The sequence below is a fragment of the Gavialis gangeticus genome, unplaced genomic scaffold, assembly GCF_001723915.1.
Source record: "Gavialis gangeticus isolate Ggan-Ray unplaced genomic scaffold, GavGan_comp1, whole genome shotgun sequence".
Classification (NCBI taxonomy): Eukaryota; Metazoa; Chordata; order Crocodylia; family Gavialidae; genus Gavialis; species Gavialis gangeticus.
In genome coordinates this window covers 70,716,470-70,737,961 of record NW_017729034.1, presented here as the reverse complement: position 1 = coordinate 70,737,961, position 21,492 = coordinate 70,716,470, and the positions used below count along the sequence as shown (strand labels likewise).

The window sequence follows — 21,492 nt, the reverse complement described above, 5'->3', positions numbered from 1 at the left end:
TTTTTTTTTTTTTTTTTTTTTTTTTTGCAATTTCTCAGTTGGCCTCATAAAAGGTATCATCTCTGAACTGCGAGTTCTAGAGTTTTGCACTTCAAGTTTGAGAGAAGTTACTTCCTTTAAAAAAAGAGTGCTTCCAATAATGAAATACCTAGTAGTAAAGTACATTCCATTTATAAGGTACTTCCTTTTGTTCTGAAGGGGTTGTTACTTGTACCGTTGAAATTGTTCTTGCCTTGAACCATCGAATTGTATTGCAAGATGGGGTTCTCTGCTGCCATGGAGTGCTAGCGGTAGAACCCAAGCTTAAGCTACATATTCTGAGAGACCAAAAAGTCAAGGTTTTGCCGTTAATTGGGGAGCTGCCTTTAAATCTTGTAAGGTTTCATCAAATACTAAATGGTTACGTATTGGAAAATGATAACATGCAAGCCTGCTAAATGTGCTGCAGTCTGTAAGTCACAAGGCTGGGAATAAGGATCTGTCAGCATCCCAGGGTGCTGTGGAACCCCTGTTGGGAATCACTGGGCTAATCTCAAAACATCAGCTAGCCAAGCAGCTTTCACCGATACTCAAATTATGACCTGATTTGTTAAAACTAAGCAGAGGAAGTTGTTTAGCATCCTTGTATCCAACTCATTCAATCCATCACTGACCTCACTACAGCAATCTGACCTGTGTGACTGGGCCCCTCTCTCTGCTGAGCACAGTGGGGACTTCCCATGCAGGCAGGAGTCCATACACATTGATCAGTTTGGAGTGTGGAGGGTCAAGATTTATCAGGGCAAAGACACAAATACTCTATTGAAATATAATCAATAAGAATAAATGAGTGCACAAGAGGAAGGGCCTGCTGCCCGTGTTAGTATTACTGCCTCACAACTGAACTGGTTGAGGAGAATGGGATCTGTTGGAAGAAAATGGCTTTAAAAATCAAACTCTTATAATGACAAAACAAATCTGCACAGCTGTAGGTAAAACTACTACTTTCTCCCGGAAATTTTCTTTCCTCCAGACTCTCAGGAAATCTCCACACCTAATTTGGGATGTTTTCAATACAATTTGTCAGAAATCACCATCTTCTGCATAAAGGATTTAGCTTCTTGTCATTGCACCTAGAACTGGCTCTATTTACATTGTTTTCCTTTCATTTCGTCAACAAGCCTTTGATAAATTTAGCGGGGGGGGGGGGGGAACCCTCTAAGCTCCCTATTTGTCTACATATAACACTTTCTAGAGAACTTTTTAACCAAAAGGTTTGGTTTATGATAGCTTCCAGCAAGAGAAACTTTAATCTGTAATTAGGGCAAAGACAATTTTTAACTACTGAACAGTATGTTATCCCAGCCTTGGACATTGGAACTAGTTTTATTGACCCTAAGTGGAATGTTGTTTTGGATCACTGCTTTGTATGAAAAATATCAACCCTTTTACAAAGAACAAGGAGAATCAACCTTCATTTTGGCCTCCCCCCAGAATTCAAGTACCTTTCTCAGTCCTAGACTCTTTTTTTTCATTGGTCCCTAGCATCTGTCTTTACTTTTTTTTTTTTCTTTCCCCCTGCCTTACATTTATGCTCCATGTTTTTGCTAGCTCCTTGTCAGCTCATCCCTTGCTTTTGATGCACTTCCCACTTTTGCCTAATTGGCCAAAGCTGCCCCAGGCTCTTTGCTGTGTCCTTGACCACTTCCCACAGAGCTTCCCCCACCGGTTGCTCTGCCCAGGGGCAGCAGCCAGAACAATTGTAGCTGCCCTAGTATTTACTATGTGCTTAGTGCTTTCTCATATTCCCATTGATCAGGTTCTGGGTCCAGGCCTCAACTTGTTGCCCTCAGGCTTGGTAGGAGATGGTGGCTGCTGTGGTCAGATCAGAGTACAAAGCCTGGCTCCCCCTCCCCCATGGGAGGCATGGCTGGAGTGGAGCCCATGAGGGGGAGACAGATGTGGGCTGGTGGCTGCAGGTTCCTCAACCTGCTGCCCTTCCCCTGGGTGCCTCAGCAGCCCAGCAGGTGAGACCGGGTGCAGCAGGGCATAGCAAGGTGAGGAGGCTCAGGCTGCTTCCAGGAGCCTTGCACCACCATGGTGAGGTGCTCTCTGCTCTCCTGTCAGCAGTGGAAGGTACAGCTCCTCACCACCACCCCTGCTGCTGGCGAGTGGGCAGGGGTTGCCTCAGCATGGTGGCACGGGGCTCCCAGCAGCAGCACCAAGCCTTCCCACCCTGCTGCACCAGGTCTCACCTGCTGGGCTGCAGAGGCCCCTGGGGGGAGGGCAGCAGGATGGGGAGCCCCCAACCTGCAGTTACCAGGCCACACCTGCCCCTGCCCCACACATACATCTGGGAGGCACATGCCCCCTACAATCTCCCTGGGCGTGTGCACAGTGGTGGGAAACTGCCCCCCACTACCCCCTGGACAATCCATCCTCAGCTCTGTTCTGCTCCTCAGTCAGACTCTGAGGTTGTACATTCCTGTCTTGGGCCCAGACTCTAAGCCCCGGACCCCACGCATCACCCTAGCTGGGCAGCATCCCTAGCCTCAGCCCTGTCCAACTCCCTTCCTCAGTATGGGGGCCTCAGTTCCACCCGCCACTCCCCGACTTACCTGTAGGGACAGATATTCAAAAACCTGAGCCTGAATTGATTCAATCTTTGCAGGTTAGTCTAACCTGCCGACATTGAACCGGTTTGTAACCGTGCAGACATTCCCTCTGGACTGAAGAAATACAGGCACATGCCTGCAATGGCTCAGGCTAAAAGCCAAGGGGTGCTAGAGCAGCCCTCCCTTCCCTTCTACAGTACTGAGATGAGGGTGGCATGGCCAGACCCCAGCAGGATGCTCTGATTTGGGCAGAGTGTTGCCAGCTTCTCACACTGTTCAAGGGGCAGGAGTGTTGCCAGCCCCTGGCTAGCACTCTGAGGCAAAGCGGGGAGAAGGGTGTGCAGTGCATGCATCTGTTGATAATATTGAGCCTTTCAGTCTCCCTCTCCCTGTTTTTTCATACTGTCTGCAAACCTGACAGGTGAGGTGGCCAGCAGGGAGCTGATAACACAGTGTTTATCAGCCCATCAACAAAACAAAAGCCTCTCTCATTAGTTCAAACTCTTCTTAAACAATTTTTTCCAAGGAAGGAATGGCGGTACATTACCAGCTGACCTGCTGATTAGCTCCAAAAAGCACTAAGTGGACACTGTTCTGTCTGCCTGTCCCAGTGAAATTGGAGATGCGCACACAGACACCTCTTAGTATTAGCTAGCATACCACATGCCTGGGGTCTGTGGGGCTGGGGTCCATGCTGTGGGAAATGGAAGGGGGGGGGAAATCCTTTATGAGCACCAAGTTGTGTGGAGGGGAGGTGGGGGAAGCCAGGCGACCCTGCTGTACCTGCAGTCTCCGCTGGAGTTCTGGCTAGGGAGCAGAGGGGCAGAGCCAGCTCTGTTCTCTGGAGCAGACAGCGCTGGAGCAGACAGCGCAGCCCAGCCCAGAGCTGCAAAGCATCTCGGATGCTGGGGGACTCTGGCTTAACTTAAACCAGAAAGGGGTCTGGGACAGACATTGCATAAACCAGTTTCAGCTATTTTGAAACTGGTTTATGTGCGCTAAACTTATGTTCCGTTACAGGTTTAAACCAGTTTCTGATCACTTAAACCAGTTTATATGTAATGTCTGCCACTAGACATGCTGCCTGGCTGCTACGTCCTTAGTAACTTGGCCACATGTTTATTCAATTCATAGCGCAATAAAACAGAGGCTTTATGTACTCTTGTGGTTGGGTGTCCCAGGGGGGCACTGGGCACCTAGCTTGCTGTGATCATGATCCCAGGTTCCCCCTACACTGGCAATATAGCGCTATTGGGGTTTGATCCCTGATCCCACAGTAGCACTTTTTGCCAGGTAGCATGGCAGGAGGCATGATGGTTGGAATTTCTGTTCAGATCCCATTGCACATTTATTAGGGGGCCTAACTGGCACAGATTTAGGCACCTAGAGCTAGGTGGAGGTGTCTGGTTCTTGGCAGTCACATTCACAGAGCTGTTTGGAATATTCAAGGTGCTAAATCTGCAACCTAGGCATGGCCTTTAGCCCTGATCCCTGATGACCTCTGCTTCTGTGAAGTATTTGGTCAAGTGTATTCCTAGCACTGTTGAGTCATTCCCTTTTGTAATATACCCAAGTTTTGCTGTCTATTTAAAAAGGAAGTGAAGTTTCTGTATGGGGTCTTTGGCTTGCTTGCTTGTTTGTTTGTTTGTTTTTGTTCCTTAAGAATTTCCTGTATTGGCAAGATGTATACTGAAAATATCTTTTTCTACTGTTGAAGAAATGGCCAAAATCTCCCTTAACCCTTCTTGCTGACGCAGGAAGTTTCTTCTCCCCTGGACACCTTGAATTATTAATATATATTTTTAAAAAGAGCGGAGAGGATCTCAGTGACTGACTGGCTGCCTGTTACAATAGAAGAGCTGCTGTGTGGTGGGGAGTGAGGAAGGGCAGTGCAAGCGAGCAAAAGTTCCTAAAGTAAAATCTAGATTTGATTGAGAAAAAGAATTCCTATTACTAGTTACTACTCCTTGTGTCACTGTGCATCTCCCTTCCCCAATAACTGCCGGTGAGGGGCTTGGCTTCTTTCTTTTCATTCCTATACTGGCAATGGACAAGGGGAAATGTAATTGCATAAACATGAATGGCAGCACAGACCAAAGCAATAGTAATTTTACGTATGCTTATCACTGCAAATGGAAATACATCAGCATGGGATTAAATATGTACTCTTGCATGCATCAAAAATGTATAACTTTAAAAAACTGGACATTGACAGGAAAGGGATAGACAGCTGAATTAGGATGGCTTTTAAAATTGTTTATTCCTTAAAGTGCCCCCAAATAACTGCTGTTCCTCTAGAAGAAGTTTTCTGAAAAGCTGCACAAAGTCAGGAAGAGCAGCTGCAAATGCGTAACTTTGGTTTCCTCTTGGCAGAGCCTAACAAAGCAGTCACGTTTTGTATCAAGAGAGTCCTCTTTGCATTTTGAAGACCTAGTTTACAAGCCCAGCAAGCACTGGGGATTTCTGCTTGGGCCTTGCACTTGTTGAATTCAAGCCCTCCTTGCTCAGGTTAGCATGCACTGAGTTTTAAGTTAATAGTTCTCAAACTGGTCCAGTGACTCGCTCATCATGCTCTTCAGAAAGCTGATGGGTCAGGGAGCTGTTTGCTTCTATTATAGACATCTAGACTGTTCACTGAAAAGGAGGTCCTTCACCCCCTGTTGTGCAGGAAAAGAGAAAGCAGGAATTAACTTTGAAATTGTAGCTGAGTTACCAATGCCAGAGAGCCCCCAGCAGGCTTATGTGTATGAGGACTGATTTAGGGCCCAAATCCTGACTGGGTGATACTATCATGTTGAGAAACAGATTGGTAACAGCAAATGAGATGAGTAGGAAATATAGGAGTTAACAGCAGAATTATCCAACAGCCTGTCCCTGTATACCTCAAATCACTTCAATAGGACTTTGGATGCTTTTAAAACAGAGGCTTTTGATCACAAAGATGTTTTAAACGTTTACGCTTGTTGATACTGGTATGAACCAATTTCTAGTTTCACTGTTTTTCTTCTAACTGTGGTGTGCCTTTTCAGTTTAACCTGGTATGTGATGACTCCTGGAAGCTGGACCTCTTTCAGTCATGTGTGAATGCTGGATTTCTTCTTGGCTCTATAAACATTGGCTACATAGCAGACAGGTATGTGTGGGATGATCAGGGATATTGACCTTGTAAAAAACAATCAGTGTTTAGTAACTAATAAAGGGTCAAGTTAAAGGGAAAAGTCTGTGACTGATAGCAGACCACTGCTCCTTCGGAAGAAAGATCATATTAGTTGGATGTAATATCATGATGATAGGAATTAACACTTCTCTCCGCTTTACGTGGATATATCAAAGATTCTGAGACTTAGTGGTTTTTATAGCTGGAAATCTTTGCTGGTCCTGTAATATCCCTTCTTGCAGAACTCAAGTTCTTTTCATGGGTTTTATGATATGTGCAAAATTCCAAGCCCGCCTATACACAAATATTCTGACTTAACAAAAGCTAGGAAATTGAGTTAGAGTTTCTGTTCTGCCTGTTGTGTTCCCTGCTCTTCTATAATATTAATGACAGCTGTGATACCAAAATTTCCTGTTTCCTTTTGACAATATTTTGCTTATCAACTAACGGTGCTCTATGAGATACACTAACATCTGTTTGGCAAAGTATGGAATATAGTGCTTAGTCTGTCATACCCTTTAACACTTTTTTTGGCAACAACATATAAAGTTCTTGCAGAGCCCTAATAAGGTCAGGGATGATGCACTGATGGCTTGGTGCATGGCCATAGAGGCAATAGAATCTGTCTTGCCAACATTCAAGAACCTGCCTCCTCACCCAAAGACAGTGCTTTATTCTGCTGGCATTGTGAGCTTTGTGTAATTTCTCCACGTATGAATCAACTTCTGTAGAAGGGAAGATCTAAATAAAGACATCTTGCAAGATTGGCCTTTTTGTATGTAAATAGATGACTCCTAATCCTTTATATTGTATAGGCAATTCAAAAGAAAAGGCAGAGTAATTGTGTATTAATTTGCATATAATTTCCTTATTGTTTAATTGCCTATTACAAGGGGGTGTCTTCCTGTTTTGTTTATGGAATTGTAAATGCCACAATCCAATGATATGTGGTTTTTAAAATGTGGGTCTGTTGTCCATTTGTCATTTGGGGTATCTGATCCCATCCAATTGGTTCAGAACTACTTAAAGAATTACGAACTGATGGGCAAGTTAACCCTTTGGGGCTTAAGAAAACCCCCCAGTATCTCACATATTACTATGTCACTCCTCTACCAATAAATTTCTATGTAGAATTAGGCATTGGAGAAAGAGAGAGGCCAATGTTATGTTTTTGGACGTTCCAAATGATATGTGAAACTCTTTAAGGTTCCTGCTATCCATGTCTATAATCTCATTTTCAGTGTTGTCTTATGCTTCTAATTCTCATCCAATACAGGTTCGGTCGCAAGCTTTGCATTTTTATTACAATCATTGCAAATGCCATCTCTGGAATTCTTGTGGCCTTAGCACCAACTTATCTGTGGGTTGTGATCTTTCGCTTCCTACAAGGCCTGGTTAGCAAGGGCAGCTGGACAGCAGGCTACATCCTGAGTAAGATTTTGTGCTTTCTCTGGGAATAATACTGATAATAGAAAATGAAGGGGGAAACTGGCATTCCATTGAGCTAAAAATACAAAAAAAGTGTCTTTTCAGTGCTTTCTAAAAGGTACACGAATGACTAATTTATGGCTGCTCTGCCTTTCTGCCTCTCCATCTCCCCTCCCCCCAGCCTTTTTTTTATTTTTTGCTCACTTCATTTACAAGAGACATGTCCCTTCAAACCACTACAACTTTGGAAGATCAAGCTATTGATGTTAGGATGCTGTTCCCTGCAGTGCAGCTCTCTCCATCCCCAACTATAATGCTAGGGAGGAGGGTTGGGAAGCAGCTCATTACAGTCAGATGTGACACTTCTGCCACTAGTAGTTCTCCAACAAAGAGACTGAAGGAAGGATGTGATAAAGGAGCACTGTAAGAAAACAAGCAGAAGAAAGGGACAATTTTGAGAGATTTTTATACCTAAAAGATCAGTGAAGGGCAAATGCAAACTATTGTATCATTACAATAACCTTTAGTATTGTTATAATAAAATAACAATTTTATTAGTTTAGTTATATAGCATAGTATGATTAAAAACAAAAAACTCAGGATTTGTTTTAATATTTTTTGATACTGTGCACTTTTGTTTAATTGAAAAGCACGTGGCGGGTGTGCAAGGCAAGTAAAGTTGTAACCCAGTGAGTAGCCACTTTGGCTTCACACTGCACTGAGTAAACCTTACTTTATATTTATTTTCTTAACTTTCATTTTGTTGTTTCTTAATATTTCTTCTTAACTTTGCTTTATATGGTTTGTCAGCCAGCGCCCTGGTACCCACTAAGGTAAATTCTCCCAAGAAGATTTGTCTTGCGACTGTAGAACTTAAGATTTGATTTTGACTTGCACTCGCTTGCTCTCTCTCTGAACCTGCAAACCAGAGCACAGCTATTGTATATGTCTCACAGTACTCTAGTTTTTTTAGTCAGTGGAGTACTAAATCCAGTACTGGCACCAATGAAGCTTTCATCACTTCTTTTTGGGGAATGTTCCAGATCCTGATGCTTCTTGTCATCAGAGGAGACATGCTTATTTGTTAGCCAAATGGTACATCTGTAGCTGATTTTGTTTCACTAAAAATTGTTTCCTTGAACTGCATGACCATTTAGTTATGAAATCTTTCCAATGTTGTTCTGTTTCTGGTAAGAAGGTGCCTTGAGCTGGATTCATTATTCCAGATGTGGTCATGTAAATCATTATTATTATTATTCCCTGGCTCCACATGATTCTCTGTAATATTTTAAGTCAAATGAGCATTACTTAAGCTTGTGTTCGATGCTACAGTAAAATATCCCTAAAAAGTGGGCTTTATAAACTTGTGTGGTTGGTGGTCAAGGTCCCCTGAGAGGCAAGTCTGAGGGGAAAAGGAATCCAGAAAAGCTGGATGTATTTCAAGGAGGCTGTATTAAGGGTGCAGGAGCAAACTATCCTGATGCAAATGAAGAATGGAAAGTGCAACAGAACAACACCCCGGCTACACAGCAATCTTGTCAGTGAGTAAAAACTCAAAAAGGAATCCTACAGAAAGAGGAACATTGGTTGCAGTACTAGGGAAAAGGATAAGAGAATTGGATCGGTATGCAGGGAGAAAATTCAAGGGCCAAGGCATGATTTGAGATGCAACTGGCAAGGGACATAAGAGGTTTTTGAAAGGGATTCTACATGTATGTCAAAAGTAAGAGGAAGACTGAAGAAACCATAGGTCCTGTATGGAACGTGGAAAGCAGTCTAGTTATGGATGACACAGAGAAGGCTGAAGTATTTAATGCCTTTTTTACTTCAGTCTTCACAGATAGGGGCAGCTACCAGATGATGAGTGCATTTGGCAGAAATGTTAGGGAAAGTATCAAACTGCATAGAGTAGTGAAAGAACAGATTAGGGATTATTTCGGGAAGCTAGATGCTTTCAAGTGGGCAGGGCCAGATGGGATATAACCCCAGGTACTGAAGGAATTGGCCTGGGTAATTTCAGAGCCATTATCTATCCTCCTTGAGAATTCATGGAGGTTGGGTGAGGTCCCAGATAATTGGAAAAGGGCAAATATACATCTTTAAGAGGAGGAGGAGAAGGAATATCTGGAGAATTACACACCAGTCAGCCCTGAGACCTGAAAAGATCATGTAGCAGGTCATTAAGGAATTCACTGTGAGGCTTCTACAGGAGAACAAGGTGTCCAGAAATAGCCAGCATGAATTTACCAAGAGCAAGTCATGTCTGACCAGTCTGATTTCCTCTTATGATAAGTCAACAGGCTCTGTGGCAGGGAGGGAGCAGTGGATGTGATATGCCTTGAGTTTAGTAAGGCTTTTGACACTCTCCCATGACATTCTCATTAACAAACTAAGGAAATACATACTAGATTAAAGTACTGTGGATATATAACGGGTTGACTCATTGTGCTCATCAGTGGCTCAAAGTCTAGTTGGAAGAAGGTATCAGGTGGGGATCATCAGAGGGCTCTACTGAGTCTAGTATTGTTTAACTTCATTAATGGATTTGGACAACAGGATTGAGTGCATGCTTAACCAATTTATGGATTGTCACCCAAGCTAGGTGGAACTGCAGACACTTTTGGAAGATAGGTCTAGGATCCAGAATAACCTGGACAGACTAGAAAACTGCCTGCTTTGTATGCATAAATACAGGCTGGAGAATGACTAGCTAGGTTGCAGTACTGCAGAGAAGGATGTAGGGATTACAGTGGACTATAAACTGAATATAAGCCATCAGTGTGTTCTTGTTGTCAAAAAAGGTATCAGCATCTTGGACTGTATTCAATAGGAGTGTCACGTGCAAATCAAGGATTCTTCTGCTCTACTGGGCATGGCTGAGTCCTCACCTGGAGTACAGTATCCAGTTTGGGCTCCACACTTCAAGAAAGATGTGGATAGATTGGAAAAAGTCCAGTGGAGAGTGATAAAAATGATTAGAGGGCTGGGAAACATGGCTTATGAGGAAAGGCTGAAAGAACTAGGGTAATTTAATCTGAAGAAGGGAAGACTGAGGGGATTTTTTTCTCTGTGGCCCTGGGGGACACTACTAAGATAATGGCTTCAATGAGGACGGGACTAAGATCAATGAGAAGCTGTGGAATCTCCATCCATGGAAATTTTCAGGAATGAGTTAGACGGACACTTCACTGGGATGGTTTAGTCAGGGGGCTGGACCAGATGACCTCATGAGATCCCTTCCAGCTCTACTTTCCTATGGAGTCAAAGTACCAGTTAAGCTAGTATTCCCAACCTTTCTGGCCTCATGATTCAGTTCTGGTGTGAATCCAGTTCTTGCAATTTAATTTTCTTGGGTTTGTAATCCCATTTGCACGTCTCATATTTCATCTGGCAGATATTGATTTAGCCAAGAAATGCCATAGTGGAGAAACGACTGTTTAGCATGTTACTTGTCCATGAACATCTGTCCTAGTTTCTGTATTCTAATAAAAATAAAATATTTATGTATGTGAACAAGGCTTAATCATCAAAGGTTTTTTTTTTGTTTTAAGATTTTATGCAAAACATCCATAATGCTTAAAGTATATTTTTCAAGGAATAAATGTTACATGTTTCTTCCAGAATTCCCCCCACAAAATTACCATCTCCAAGAATTCTTAAACCTCTTGGCTGCGTCCAGATGAGTGCAGATGTTTGGTTCCCCAGGGAACACCTGTGCCACGTGTGCTTTGGCACGTAGCATGTTACCCTGGGGGTGGTAAGAGAGGGTAGGGCCAGCATAGTGCTTCCCAGGGCTGCAGCAGCAGCAGTCCTGCCAGGCAGAGCCTGGCTGGCAGGCACAACATGGCTCCAGGTGTCCTGACTCTGCTTTTCAGCAGCATGCACTGCCTGTGCATGTGCTGCTGTTTTTTGGGGGGTTTTTTCCCACAGGTTTTTTTTGCTCCCTGGATATTCAGGGGTCAAAAAAACCTGTGGGAGGAAAAAAAAAACCTGGAGCAGCATGTGCACGGGCAGTGCACCTTGCAGTGCCAAGAACACCTGACTGTGCGGTATGTGGTGCTGCAGATGTGTTTGTGGCACCCCATATCTCACAGCCATGCATCTGGATGTGGCCCTTGTTTCCAGATTAGGGATTTTTGGTTAGCTCATCTCTGTTTATCTGTTTTCAATTTTATTGCTGTTTCTTTTTAGCCATTTCTCATCTATATGTTTTTGCAGTCACAGAAATTGTTGGCCCGAGTTATAGGAAGATGGTGGGCATTCTCTATCAAGTGGCCTTTACAGCTGGGCTCTTAGTGTTGGATGCTGTTGCTTATATTATTCCTCACTGGAGATGGCTGCAGCTTGCCTTTACACTGCCAGGCTTCCTCTTCTTGTTCAATTACTGGTAAATACTTTTATGAAAAATTAAAATGTTTTTCTTCATCTCTAAGTGACTCTCAAGAAGCTACCTGGCTGGATGAATGGTTGGTTGGGGCTCCTCTTAGACAATGCTCCTGTCTGTGCAGATGAGAGAGACATGTCAACAAGAAGGAGCAAGTCTTCATTCGTTGTCCTTAGCTGGAAATACTGTGCACACCTTATCTATCTCTTGCTCCATTATGTTCTCGAATTTCTTTTTGTAAAGAGAAGCTGGATTTGAAACCATATGTGAGACACTGAATTTTACTTAACATGAATATCAACTGAACATTTGTTTAAAGGACCTTTAGTTAATTTTCCTAATGTTACCTTGAAATGATGGCTCTTTAGTGGGAACTCTCCACTGTTAAAGTATCTATTTGTTTATAGCAGACTCTTGCGCAGAACTCTTTTTTTTTGAATGTTCACGATTTTGTGCACAGCCAGAGAAAAAGGGGGCATAGATTCCTTTTAAGTAGATGAAATACATTTATCATTTATAAGATTTAACTTGGACCTTTTTGGCTTCATACATCTCTTAAGCTTTTGGGGATATGAAGAGGTGTTTGGTTGGTGTAGTGGATAGCTAAGGGGTGAAGTATTTTGGGTGGGCTTGGGGGCATTTTTGTAAGCTTTGTCTCTTGATAGCTTGTTCCAATATTTCTGTGCATGGGCTTTGGCTAGTCCTAAGATGCAGTTGGAAGATGACTCCCACTGGAGGAACCAGATGGGCAAATTACTTGAGGAAAGTGATCAGGGTTCAAATCACACTTTGACTTTTGTGGGGGTCGGCGGTGGTGGAGAGAAGCTTCAGGGCAGCCCGGGCATAGCCTGGCTGCAGCAAAAAGTGCCCAGCAGAGATCAGGGTGAGGGGCTGCTTTTCCCCCATGCTTAACCAGCAGTTTCTTCCTGGTTGCCGGCTGTCTCGTCTCTTATGGAGTGGGGCCCAGCCCTCCAACCCCCCGTGTAATTCAAACCCTGGAAGTAATGTATATATATTTTTTACTTCAAGTCTTTCATGGCTTTCTATTATTTATCCTCAACTTGTTCATCTCTAGCTAGACTTACTGTCACCAAGTCACAGCACAACAAACTGATAGTTTCCTGACAAGTAGGAAATAATGGTCACTGCATGAAGCAATATCCACTACAGTCTTGGTTCAGTATCAAAAGCTACACTGATAGTGCTTTTCCTCCTTGTGACACTCTCTGCTCACTTGCATTGCAGGTGTCTGCCAGAGTCTCCCAGGTGGTTGATGTCTCAAAGACAAAATGAAAAGGCTATGAAAATTGTTCACAGCATTGCCCAAAAAAATGGGAAAAAGCTGCCTGTTCATCTGGAGGTGAGGAGGGCGTTATAATAATTCTACATATAATACTTTCCACGTGGGGAATGTAGCATACTTGGAAATATCAAGCTCAACCTCACTACCTGCTGGATAGGTATTACTCTCTCTTATGCCAGTTGGCGAAACAAGTTAAAAGCCTAGTGATGTGCTCCATGTAAGTTGGGAGGGTTGACGGTTTGGAAAGGAACCAGCGCTGTACCTTTTCCACAAACTTCTTGCGTATATCCCAGAGTTGGAATTATTTTGCTTTGTTGTTTTGCTGACTCCAGACTAATTGAGACTAAAAGAGTAGGGTATTAGGAAACTGATGGATACATAATAGAAAACCCTGGATCAAAAGAAAAAATACTACTAAATCTACAGTAGTAGTATTTGTTGATAGAATTCTTTTGATTAACTTCTCCATTATGACCTTTCTCCACTGCATTCCTTGCAATAATAAGAATGGAAATAGATGCAGTCCCTGAAGCTGGTGCATGCAGTATATCTGAGATGCTGCTTCATACACTTACATTGGATAGCCAAGTCCCTTCCTGGTTCCCTTTTAAGGGGTAAAATTTTCTTACCCTTCAACCCTTGATGTAAGGCTGTATGGTTTTTTCTGTAGAATATTAGCTTTGAAGAGGAACACTGTGAAGAGCTAAGACCTTCCCCTGTGGATCTTGTCAGGACACCTCAGATGAGGAAGCACACATTCATTTTGATGTACAATTGGTAAGAACAAGCTGTCTAGAAATTGTTATCACAAAGCATTAAGTCCCAAATTTTGTTTTAAACTTGGTTCTTGCATTCAGTACTCTGTCATTCACCCAGACTGTTTTTATTCTGTGCAAGTTGGAGAGCGGACACTTAATTTTGGTGTAGTCTTAGGAAGCAATTTCAGGTAAATTTCTCTCTGATGAGATGAAATTTTTTTTAATATAAATATTTGACTTGGAGAAATCACCTACCTTCTGATCTCTCCCCATATTTTATATGTTCTAAGAACTTCTTTTTGCCCAACTATTCCAGACTTTTAAGAAGATTTAATCTACAAAAATACATTGCTTTAGGCAGCTATTTTCCATTATAATGAATATATATGGGGGTGTTTCAGAAACTAATGGTTATTTCAAAATAAAACCATTTTGGGCATGTCCATACATTCAGGCACATGCATTTGCAGCAGCTCAAATAGCAGCGGCACACATTTGTGCCAGAGATTTGTGCCTCAGCACATGTGCCTGAACATGCACTTTGTGGGGCAAATTGTGCCACTTGGGGCAAACTGACCCTGCTTAGCTCCTCCCAGATCTTCAGCCAGGAGCTGGCCCCAGCAATATAAAAAGCTGCCCTGGTGAGCAGCTCAGGGAGCTTCTGAGGCCCAACCAGTTGATATCTGGGAGCATTAACCCCTAGTGCCAGCTGGACTACTGAAGCAGTCCTAACCTAGAATGGCCCCTGCACCCTTTACCCACTGCAGCAGTTTTGCAGTGGGGACTGCTGCCTGGCTGTGATCTGCTGCCACCTGTGTGACAGCATCTGTCACGTGCAACAGCATCTGCCCTCTTGGACCTGCAGCCCCATGGCTGCATGCCTGACAGACCCAGATGGAGACTGCCCAGCTGCCTGGGTTGTGGTATGGGCACTGCAGCAGAGCCACCTGCACCTCTGGGCCAGCTGCCAGTGGGCCATGGCTGCACAGTTGGCCTTCATATGGCACTGCTGTCATGTCTTCTGGTGCCCCTGCTCTGCCATCTGTCAGCTATCATCCAGAAGATGTGCTCATTGCGATGACCCACTATGAACTGTCAAAGCATGTCCTCCTGGCTCCAAATGGCCAGGAGGTCAGCCACCTCATCTGCCCTCCAGTTGGGTCCCTGGTGCTGGCCCTGGGCAGGCTCCTCTGCCTGGGTCTTGCCACTTGTCTCACTAGCGGAGATCCTGGTGTTCTCTGTTTAAAAATTGCAAAATTCTCTGATAACCCCCCAAATTCTCTCATTAAAATACCCAAAATCTGTGTTCTTCCATGATTAAAATGAAATGCAACTATATAGAGAGAGATCAGTTCAGCAATGGTTTATTGATATGTAACAGACTGCCAATGTGGGCTCACCAGATTGGCTCGAGATACTTACCCTGGGCTAGAAACAGTGTGGGTGAATTCTGAGTGATCCCAAGGGTGGAGCAAGGGAGCCCTGCCCTGTGGAAAAGGAGAAGCCAATTGAAAGAAGGGGTTTTCAATCCCCTCATTCCCATGGAAGGGGGATGGCCACAGTTGTGGGCCAGCCACCCTGAGTCCTGGGTGGCCGGTTTGCAAGCCAGGGAGGGACAGCTGGAGGGGATAAAAGCAGCAGCCAAACTGGCATGTGGGGGCTGCTGACAGTGACTCCGGGGAACGACGCAGGAGGCCTAAGAAGAACTGGGGTGAGCTGGCCCAGCAGAGGGAGCAGAGAGGCCCCTCTGAAGAGCCTCGAAGGCCCTGGGAGAAGAAGGCAGCGGCAGGCGGCCGTGCCTCCAGTCCTGCAGCAGAGAGGGAGCAGTGCCCAGGGCTTGGGGCAGAGAGCTGGTGCCCCAAGGCCCCATCGCAGTGTGCTGGATGTGTCAGGCATCCCGGAGGCTAGGGGTGGCAGTCGGCCCCCCACTCCACTGAGGAGAAGCAGCAGCGGCCAGGAGCACAGGTGGCATCCTTATCTAGAGCAGGGAGCTGGGCCAGTGAGTTGAGGAAACCCCTCACCTTCCCTGGGGAAGTGGGTCAGCAGCAGGCAAGGCATTGGGATCTTGAGGAGTGGCAGAGTACCAGGACGAGGGTCTTCAGGAGCTCGGGGTGCAGGCCAGCGCTTGGAGTGGGGTTGGCAAGCCATGAAGCATGTGGGGCACCCAGCCAGTCATCTGGAGCAGGGGTTTAGAGAAACGACCCCTGGGAGCTGCCCATGCTGCTGACCTTCTGCCACTGACTGCCCCACGGGGACTCTGTCCTGTCCCTTATTCTGCAGTTGATTGTCATCGGAGTCCCTGAGCTTTGTGCTTGGGTCATAATGATTGCTGCAGGAGCCTATTTGGTTGCTTGTTGCTTGCCTTTTTGGTTGCCAAGGAGGGGTCACCCTTTTGGGGGGTTGGGGTTTGATACAATTTGATTGCTGCAAACCAGAAAAGCTTAACCTGCGGCAGTCTGTCACTTATTGGGAAGCCTGTTGGAGCTGCTGGAAGCGAACAGCCTGCTTTCTTGCTGTAGCATCTCAGCAGTGGCTGAAAGCTGCCAGTTACCCGACCTGTGGTTCTTGAGCCAAGGGTTGACTAATGCATTCTGGTTTGTTTTGCCATTGAAGTTCACTTGTAAATAGCCTTTCCTATTATTTGTGTTTTGTAAATGAAGTGTAAATAGTTAAATCAGTTAAGTGTTAGACTTTCTTGGGACCACAGGCTGCTCTATGGGGAGCAGGGGCCGGCTGGAAAGTAAACAGGTGCTGGCTGGAAGCCCTGCCCCACTCTCACCACACCATCCCTGATATTTGGGCAGAGGTGGCAACTATTGGGCCGCCACCCGAGTTATAGATGCGTTTACAATTTTAAAGCAGTTTGGAAGCCTACCAGTGCCTCTATCATCATAAAATGAATTATAAATATGTGTATAAAAATTATACACTTTGGCACTTTCTTTTTTTTTGTCATAGAAAAATCAGGACTGCCCTGTCATTTTCACTTACCAGGATGTTGGGCATTGGACTGTGGTTTGGGAGCGAGGGGCAAGGGCATGGGCCCTGAGCATGAGCAGCACAGGGATGCCAGTGCCCTGCCCCTGTACTTGCCCCTCACTCCCAACCCACAGCCCTGCCAGTGCCCCTTACTTCTGATCCTCAGCCCCTGCCTGCCCCCCACTAGCTCCGTCCTGGCAGCAGCTCTGTCCCAGAACCAGGACATGGGTCTGGCTGCAGCTGTCCTACCCGCTGCTTTGTGGTTCTGAGGAGGGCCAGCTCTTTCTGTTCTGCTCCTTGTGCCCAGGCCCCAGAGATCCTCTTGCTGTTACTGGGAAGCCCTTGACTGGGGCTCAAGGACTGGGCTGGGCAAGCCCCTTCCCTTCCAGGCCGGCCTCCCCCTGCATAGGCTGCTCTAGGGGGGCAGAGGGGCTCTAAGCCTAGCTCCTCTGGTGGCTTCTTCTACCCGGAGTGCTTCTCTGTTTCGGTCTAACCCCTGCTGTCACCTCCACCTGTCCTCTCAGACTGTGGGCATGGAGCAGTGTGGCAGATGCCCCTGTAGCCATGGCACCCACCAGCAGGTCCCATCCCATCTGGTGGCTTGGCATGTAGGGTGAGAGATTTGTGGAGGGGGATGTGGGATTAGGAGGTGTAGGGCTTATGTGTGGGTCTGTGGGAGGACTGTGGGAGGGATGGGTCCCCCACCTGCCCCCCTGCATGGTGCACAGCCCTCCACTCCTGCAGCAGCAGCCGTTGGGGTGCTTGTGGCCCGCTCCTGGCAGAGACCCCTTGGTGGCACACAGTGCCACCTGAGACCCAGGGATGCACATAGTGTGTGGCACTGGCCTGGCCTGCTGGTATGTGTCCTTGGGCAGAACTGGGTTGACTCTTGCTGTCACCAGGGCACGTAGAGGCAGGACCTGGCCTGGCTTGCTGGTGTGCAACTTCTGCATATGGTGCTGGGAGCCCAGGTGGCAGCAACAGCCAGCCTGGTTCTGGTTGAGGGCACATACCAGCAGACTGTGTCAGTGCTGTGTGCCATGTGCAGCCCCCGGGTCTCAGGTGGCACCACATGCTGCCAAGGGTCTCTTTCAGGAGTGGGCCCAGTGCTCCTGCTGCAGGGAGGGGCTGCATACCTGGAGTGGGGGTGGTGGATCCACCCCTCCCATATAGTCTCCCCCACCCCTACGTCCCTGCTTGCCTGGGTTTGGGCTGGGGCTGCTACTGCCAGCCTTGCCCTACTCCTGAGGCAGCCTGCTGGAGCAGCAAGGGCATGTGGCAGGCATAGAGATGCTCTGCCCAGGTGCTAGAGCATCTGTCTGGAGGACTCAGCCTCCTGGGACATGCCCTGAAGCAACTGGAGCTTCAGCATGTTTTGTTTTGATACTTGGATTTCCTGGTATCAAATTTAGAGTCTATGCTGCAAATATGCAGCATGGGGAAACTTTTTTTGTTCCTAGCGTGCCTCTTGTGGCATCTCAAATTGCTTTGAGATGCTGCAACAGGCACGTACTCGCTCGTCCAGACACAGCCTTTTGTTCAATGATCACTTACTGGACCACATTGCATCTCTGTATTGATGTAAACAATAGATGCATTTGACATTGCTGCTATCAGTGTTTTTCACCCCTGTGTAGTTTCCCATTTTGTTGCAGACATACAGCATGGACACGGACAGCCATTTTGCTGTTAGTTTCTGAAACACTTTCATAAACATAATTTCAATTGTAAACCCACAATCATGGCATGGGATTAGAAGTGTGAGTAAACTGGAGGTATTTAAAGTTTATTTTATGCTACCCAGCCTCCATTCAATATTTAACTCCTGAATAACCATTTTCATTTATAAGTTGCAAACCTGACCTCCAGTTCCTCTGTCCCAACATTCCTCTACTGTTCTTCCCACACTCATGCTCCTAGATTTTTGTGAATACTGTTAAATTAGAGCTGTAGTTCATTTTCTTGAGCTAATTGGCTTTAGAAAGTTTGTTTACAAATGCTCCAAGAAGAAGGAAGTCTCTGTCCTTTGACTAAATCATCTTTTAAGAAGCTTGGACTCTGTTCTCTACCCAGGTTCACCAGCTCTGTTCTGTACCAGGGGCTCATCATGCACATGGGACTAGCTGGTGGGACCATTTACCTGGACTTCTTCTATACTGCTCTTGTTGAATTTCCAGCCGCCCTCATTATTCTTCTCACAATCAATCGAATCGGACGTCGCTATCCATGGGCTGCAGCAAATTTTGTGGCTGGAGCCGCCTGCCTTATTACAGCTTTAATCCCAGAGGGTGAGTTACCGGAGGTTTCATTAACACATCATCGTACTGTTATCTCTTGGAGGTGCCATTCATCTGTCAAGCTATGTTCCAGGTTGGAAGACTTATGAAAACTCCTGTGTGTTTGTTTTCTGCATCACTAATGAGTACAGGAGAATTCTGTCCCCACTCCACCCCCTGCCAAATGAAACGTTTTTACAAGTAAAGTTTGGTTCATGCCAACAACAACAAAAAACACACCTGAACTAATAAATGACATCTAAAGTGGGATTATGGATCAACTAAAACAATATTGTTTCAATGCTTTAGCCCACAGGAAGCACAAATCCCCAAAATGAACCCTCTAAAAACAACTTCAGTGAATAAAATTTGTTTCTTTTGCAGATATATACTGGCTAAAAGTGACAGTAGCTTGCATTGGGAGAATGGGGATTACAATAGCTTTCGAGATGGTTTGCTTTGTAAACGTAGAATTGTATCCAACATTTGTCAGGTATGTGCATTATTCTGGTGCAAAAGGCAGCTGTTAAAACTGGTAGATAATATTGGAATAAAATGTAACTTGGTACAGATATGCTTCAGAACAATAGACTTAATGTCTAAAGCACATTACACAAACAGATGACTTAGAAAATTGACTAAAAGGCAAGTTAATGCAGAAATTAACTATGTAACTTCTCCAAATTCCTCTTACAGTAGGAAGAACACGTAGGACTGGATTAAAGAGTAGATGGGGAAGATTCTGGGATGTCTGAGGGGACTAAAGTTTAAAAGCTCCTAATATTTTGGTGGATCTGTATCCCTTTTGTACCTTAAAAAGGAATAGTAGATTCTCCTTCTCTTGATGTTTTCAAATTGAAGCTGAATGAAGGACAAGCTTTTGTCCAACCCAGCTACTGAGCTCTGTAAAAGGGTTACTGGGTGACATGTAGCAGCCTGTGATTGTATAGGAGGTTCTACTGGATGAACTAATGCTTCTTTCTGACCTTAATCTCTACAAAACTATTAACCTTCATCAGAACAGTGGGAGAGTGGCTGAGAGGCATTTCAATACTCTGATTCACCATAAAAAATAAAATGGAACTAAAAAGAATCTGAACTTAGTTGATGAGATGTAGAAACTGTGTATGTAAAATGACATTCTGCGTATACAGTTTATGTAGAGAGCTAAAGAAGCTTTCATTTATGGGCCAGTTTTATATTCTGACATTCATTTAAAAATGTCTTGTCGCTCACTTTTATATCTCTTATCTGGACACTTTGAATCTGATTTTCAACAACTTTTAACTTTGGAGAATTGCTTCTGCTTCTGCCCAAGAGATGCTACCCTCTCACTGCTATTGTAAGGTTTTAATCTCATGCCAGGTAGTAGAGAATCGGGACCTTTGCTTCTATTGTGATATTGCATTACTTCTTGCTGATTTACAGAATGCATTCTGTGTGCTAGGTTACAGTTTTGATTAGCTTCATTCCAGGTATGGGACTTTTCCAGACTAATAAAATGAAATACGTTGCTATTTAATCAGGAACCTTGGTGTAACAGTCTGCTCTGCCCTGTGTGATGTTGGTGGGATCATAGCCCCATTCATCGTCTACAGATTGGCAGAGGTATGGCACGAGCTTCCCCTTATAGTTTTCAGTAAGTATTATTGCGCTCACTTTTTAGACCATTCCTCAAGTACATTAACAATACCTTTGCAAAACATCCTAAGAGACTTACTGCAAGTGTGTGTAATAATTTCCATTTTTCACAATCTTCACATTGTATCTAGTTTTTAGCTTCCAGCTTGTTTATATGTTCAGAATCCACTTTTATGTTTTAATTGCTGTTTATTTCACATTTTAAGAAAGTTGCAGAGCAAATGTTGATTTGACAAGGTGAAGAGAACTGTGAAATCTACCAAGAGTCTGATCACATTTCAGTCTGTTGAAAATACTCATTTGATTTATTGTCCCATTTCTATAATATTTGTTACCTTCTTGTTGAGACAAGGTACTTGAACTTCACATAGTATCTACCTGGCATATGTGATGGATTATAAGGGTAGACTAAGCTATATGTCAGCCTTTTCAATAGTGTCTTTGTTGATTAGACACCCATGTAATTGTTTATGGGCTTAAAAATAACTCTCTTCAGAGCTCCAGGTGAGCTTCCTGAAGATTAGCTGGTCAAAAATTCAGGCTAGATATGGCAATATTTCTAAAGCATTGCACTAGTGCATTGTTTCTAGAAGGATTTTGTAGAAGACAATAAATGGCTTGTAATGAAGGGCATTTTTAGGAGATTTTTGCACTGAATTTACATATATATTTTACAGTGGAACTTGGAGAGAAAGAGAGTGAGTTAATCTCTCAGTTGGTATATCCCGATTACCCTCACCTCCCCCCCCCCCCCATATATCCCCCTCACCCTGTACTGTGAAAAGCCTTGGATTTCTCTAGTATTAAGGTAACAAGATTTATATTATAACATCTAATATATAATATACAAATAAACATCTTGTTACTCAATAGTGGAGAAACCCAATGCTTTTCATGTCACACAAGTGTGCATTCACTTCTCCTATGCACCACTTCCTGTCAGAGATTAAGTGCAGTGCCTAGATTACAATT

At 44.6% G+C, this 21,492-nt stretch overlaps 1 protein-coding gene across 1 annotated transcript in view; it reads left to right on the top strand.

Moving 5' to 3' along the window:
• Positions 1-21,492, top strand: part of LOC109304300 (solute carrier family 22 member 2-like) — a 32,353-nt gene that overhangs the window by 719 nt on the left and 10,142 nt on the right. Inside the window, exons 2-9 of the mRNA XM_019526779.1 lie at positions 5,624-5,727; positions 7,028-7,182; positions 11,398-11,566; positions 12,809-12,923; positions 13,537-13,643; positions 18,677-18,891; positions 19,264-19,372; positions 20,406-20,518. Of these exons, the coding sequence (XP_019382324.1) occupies positions 5,624-5,727; positions 7,028-7,182; positions 11,398-11,566; positions 12,809-12,923; positions 13,537-13,643; positions 18,677-18,891; positions 19,264-19,372; positions 20,406-20,518 (1,087 nt within the window). The remainder of the gene's footprint in view (positions 1-5,623; positions 5,728-7,027; positions 7,183-11,397; positions 11,567-12,808; positions 12,924-13,536; positions 13,644-18,676; positions 18,892-19,263; positions 19,373-20,405; positions 20,519-21,492) is intronic.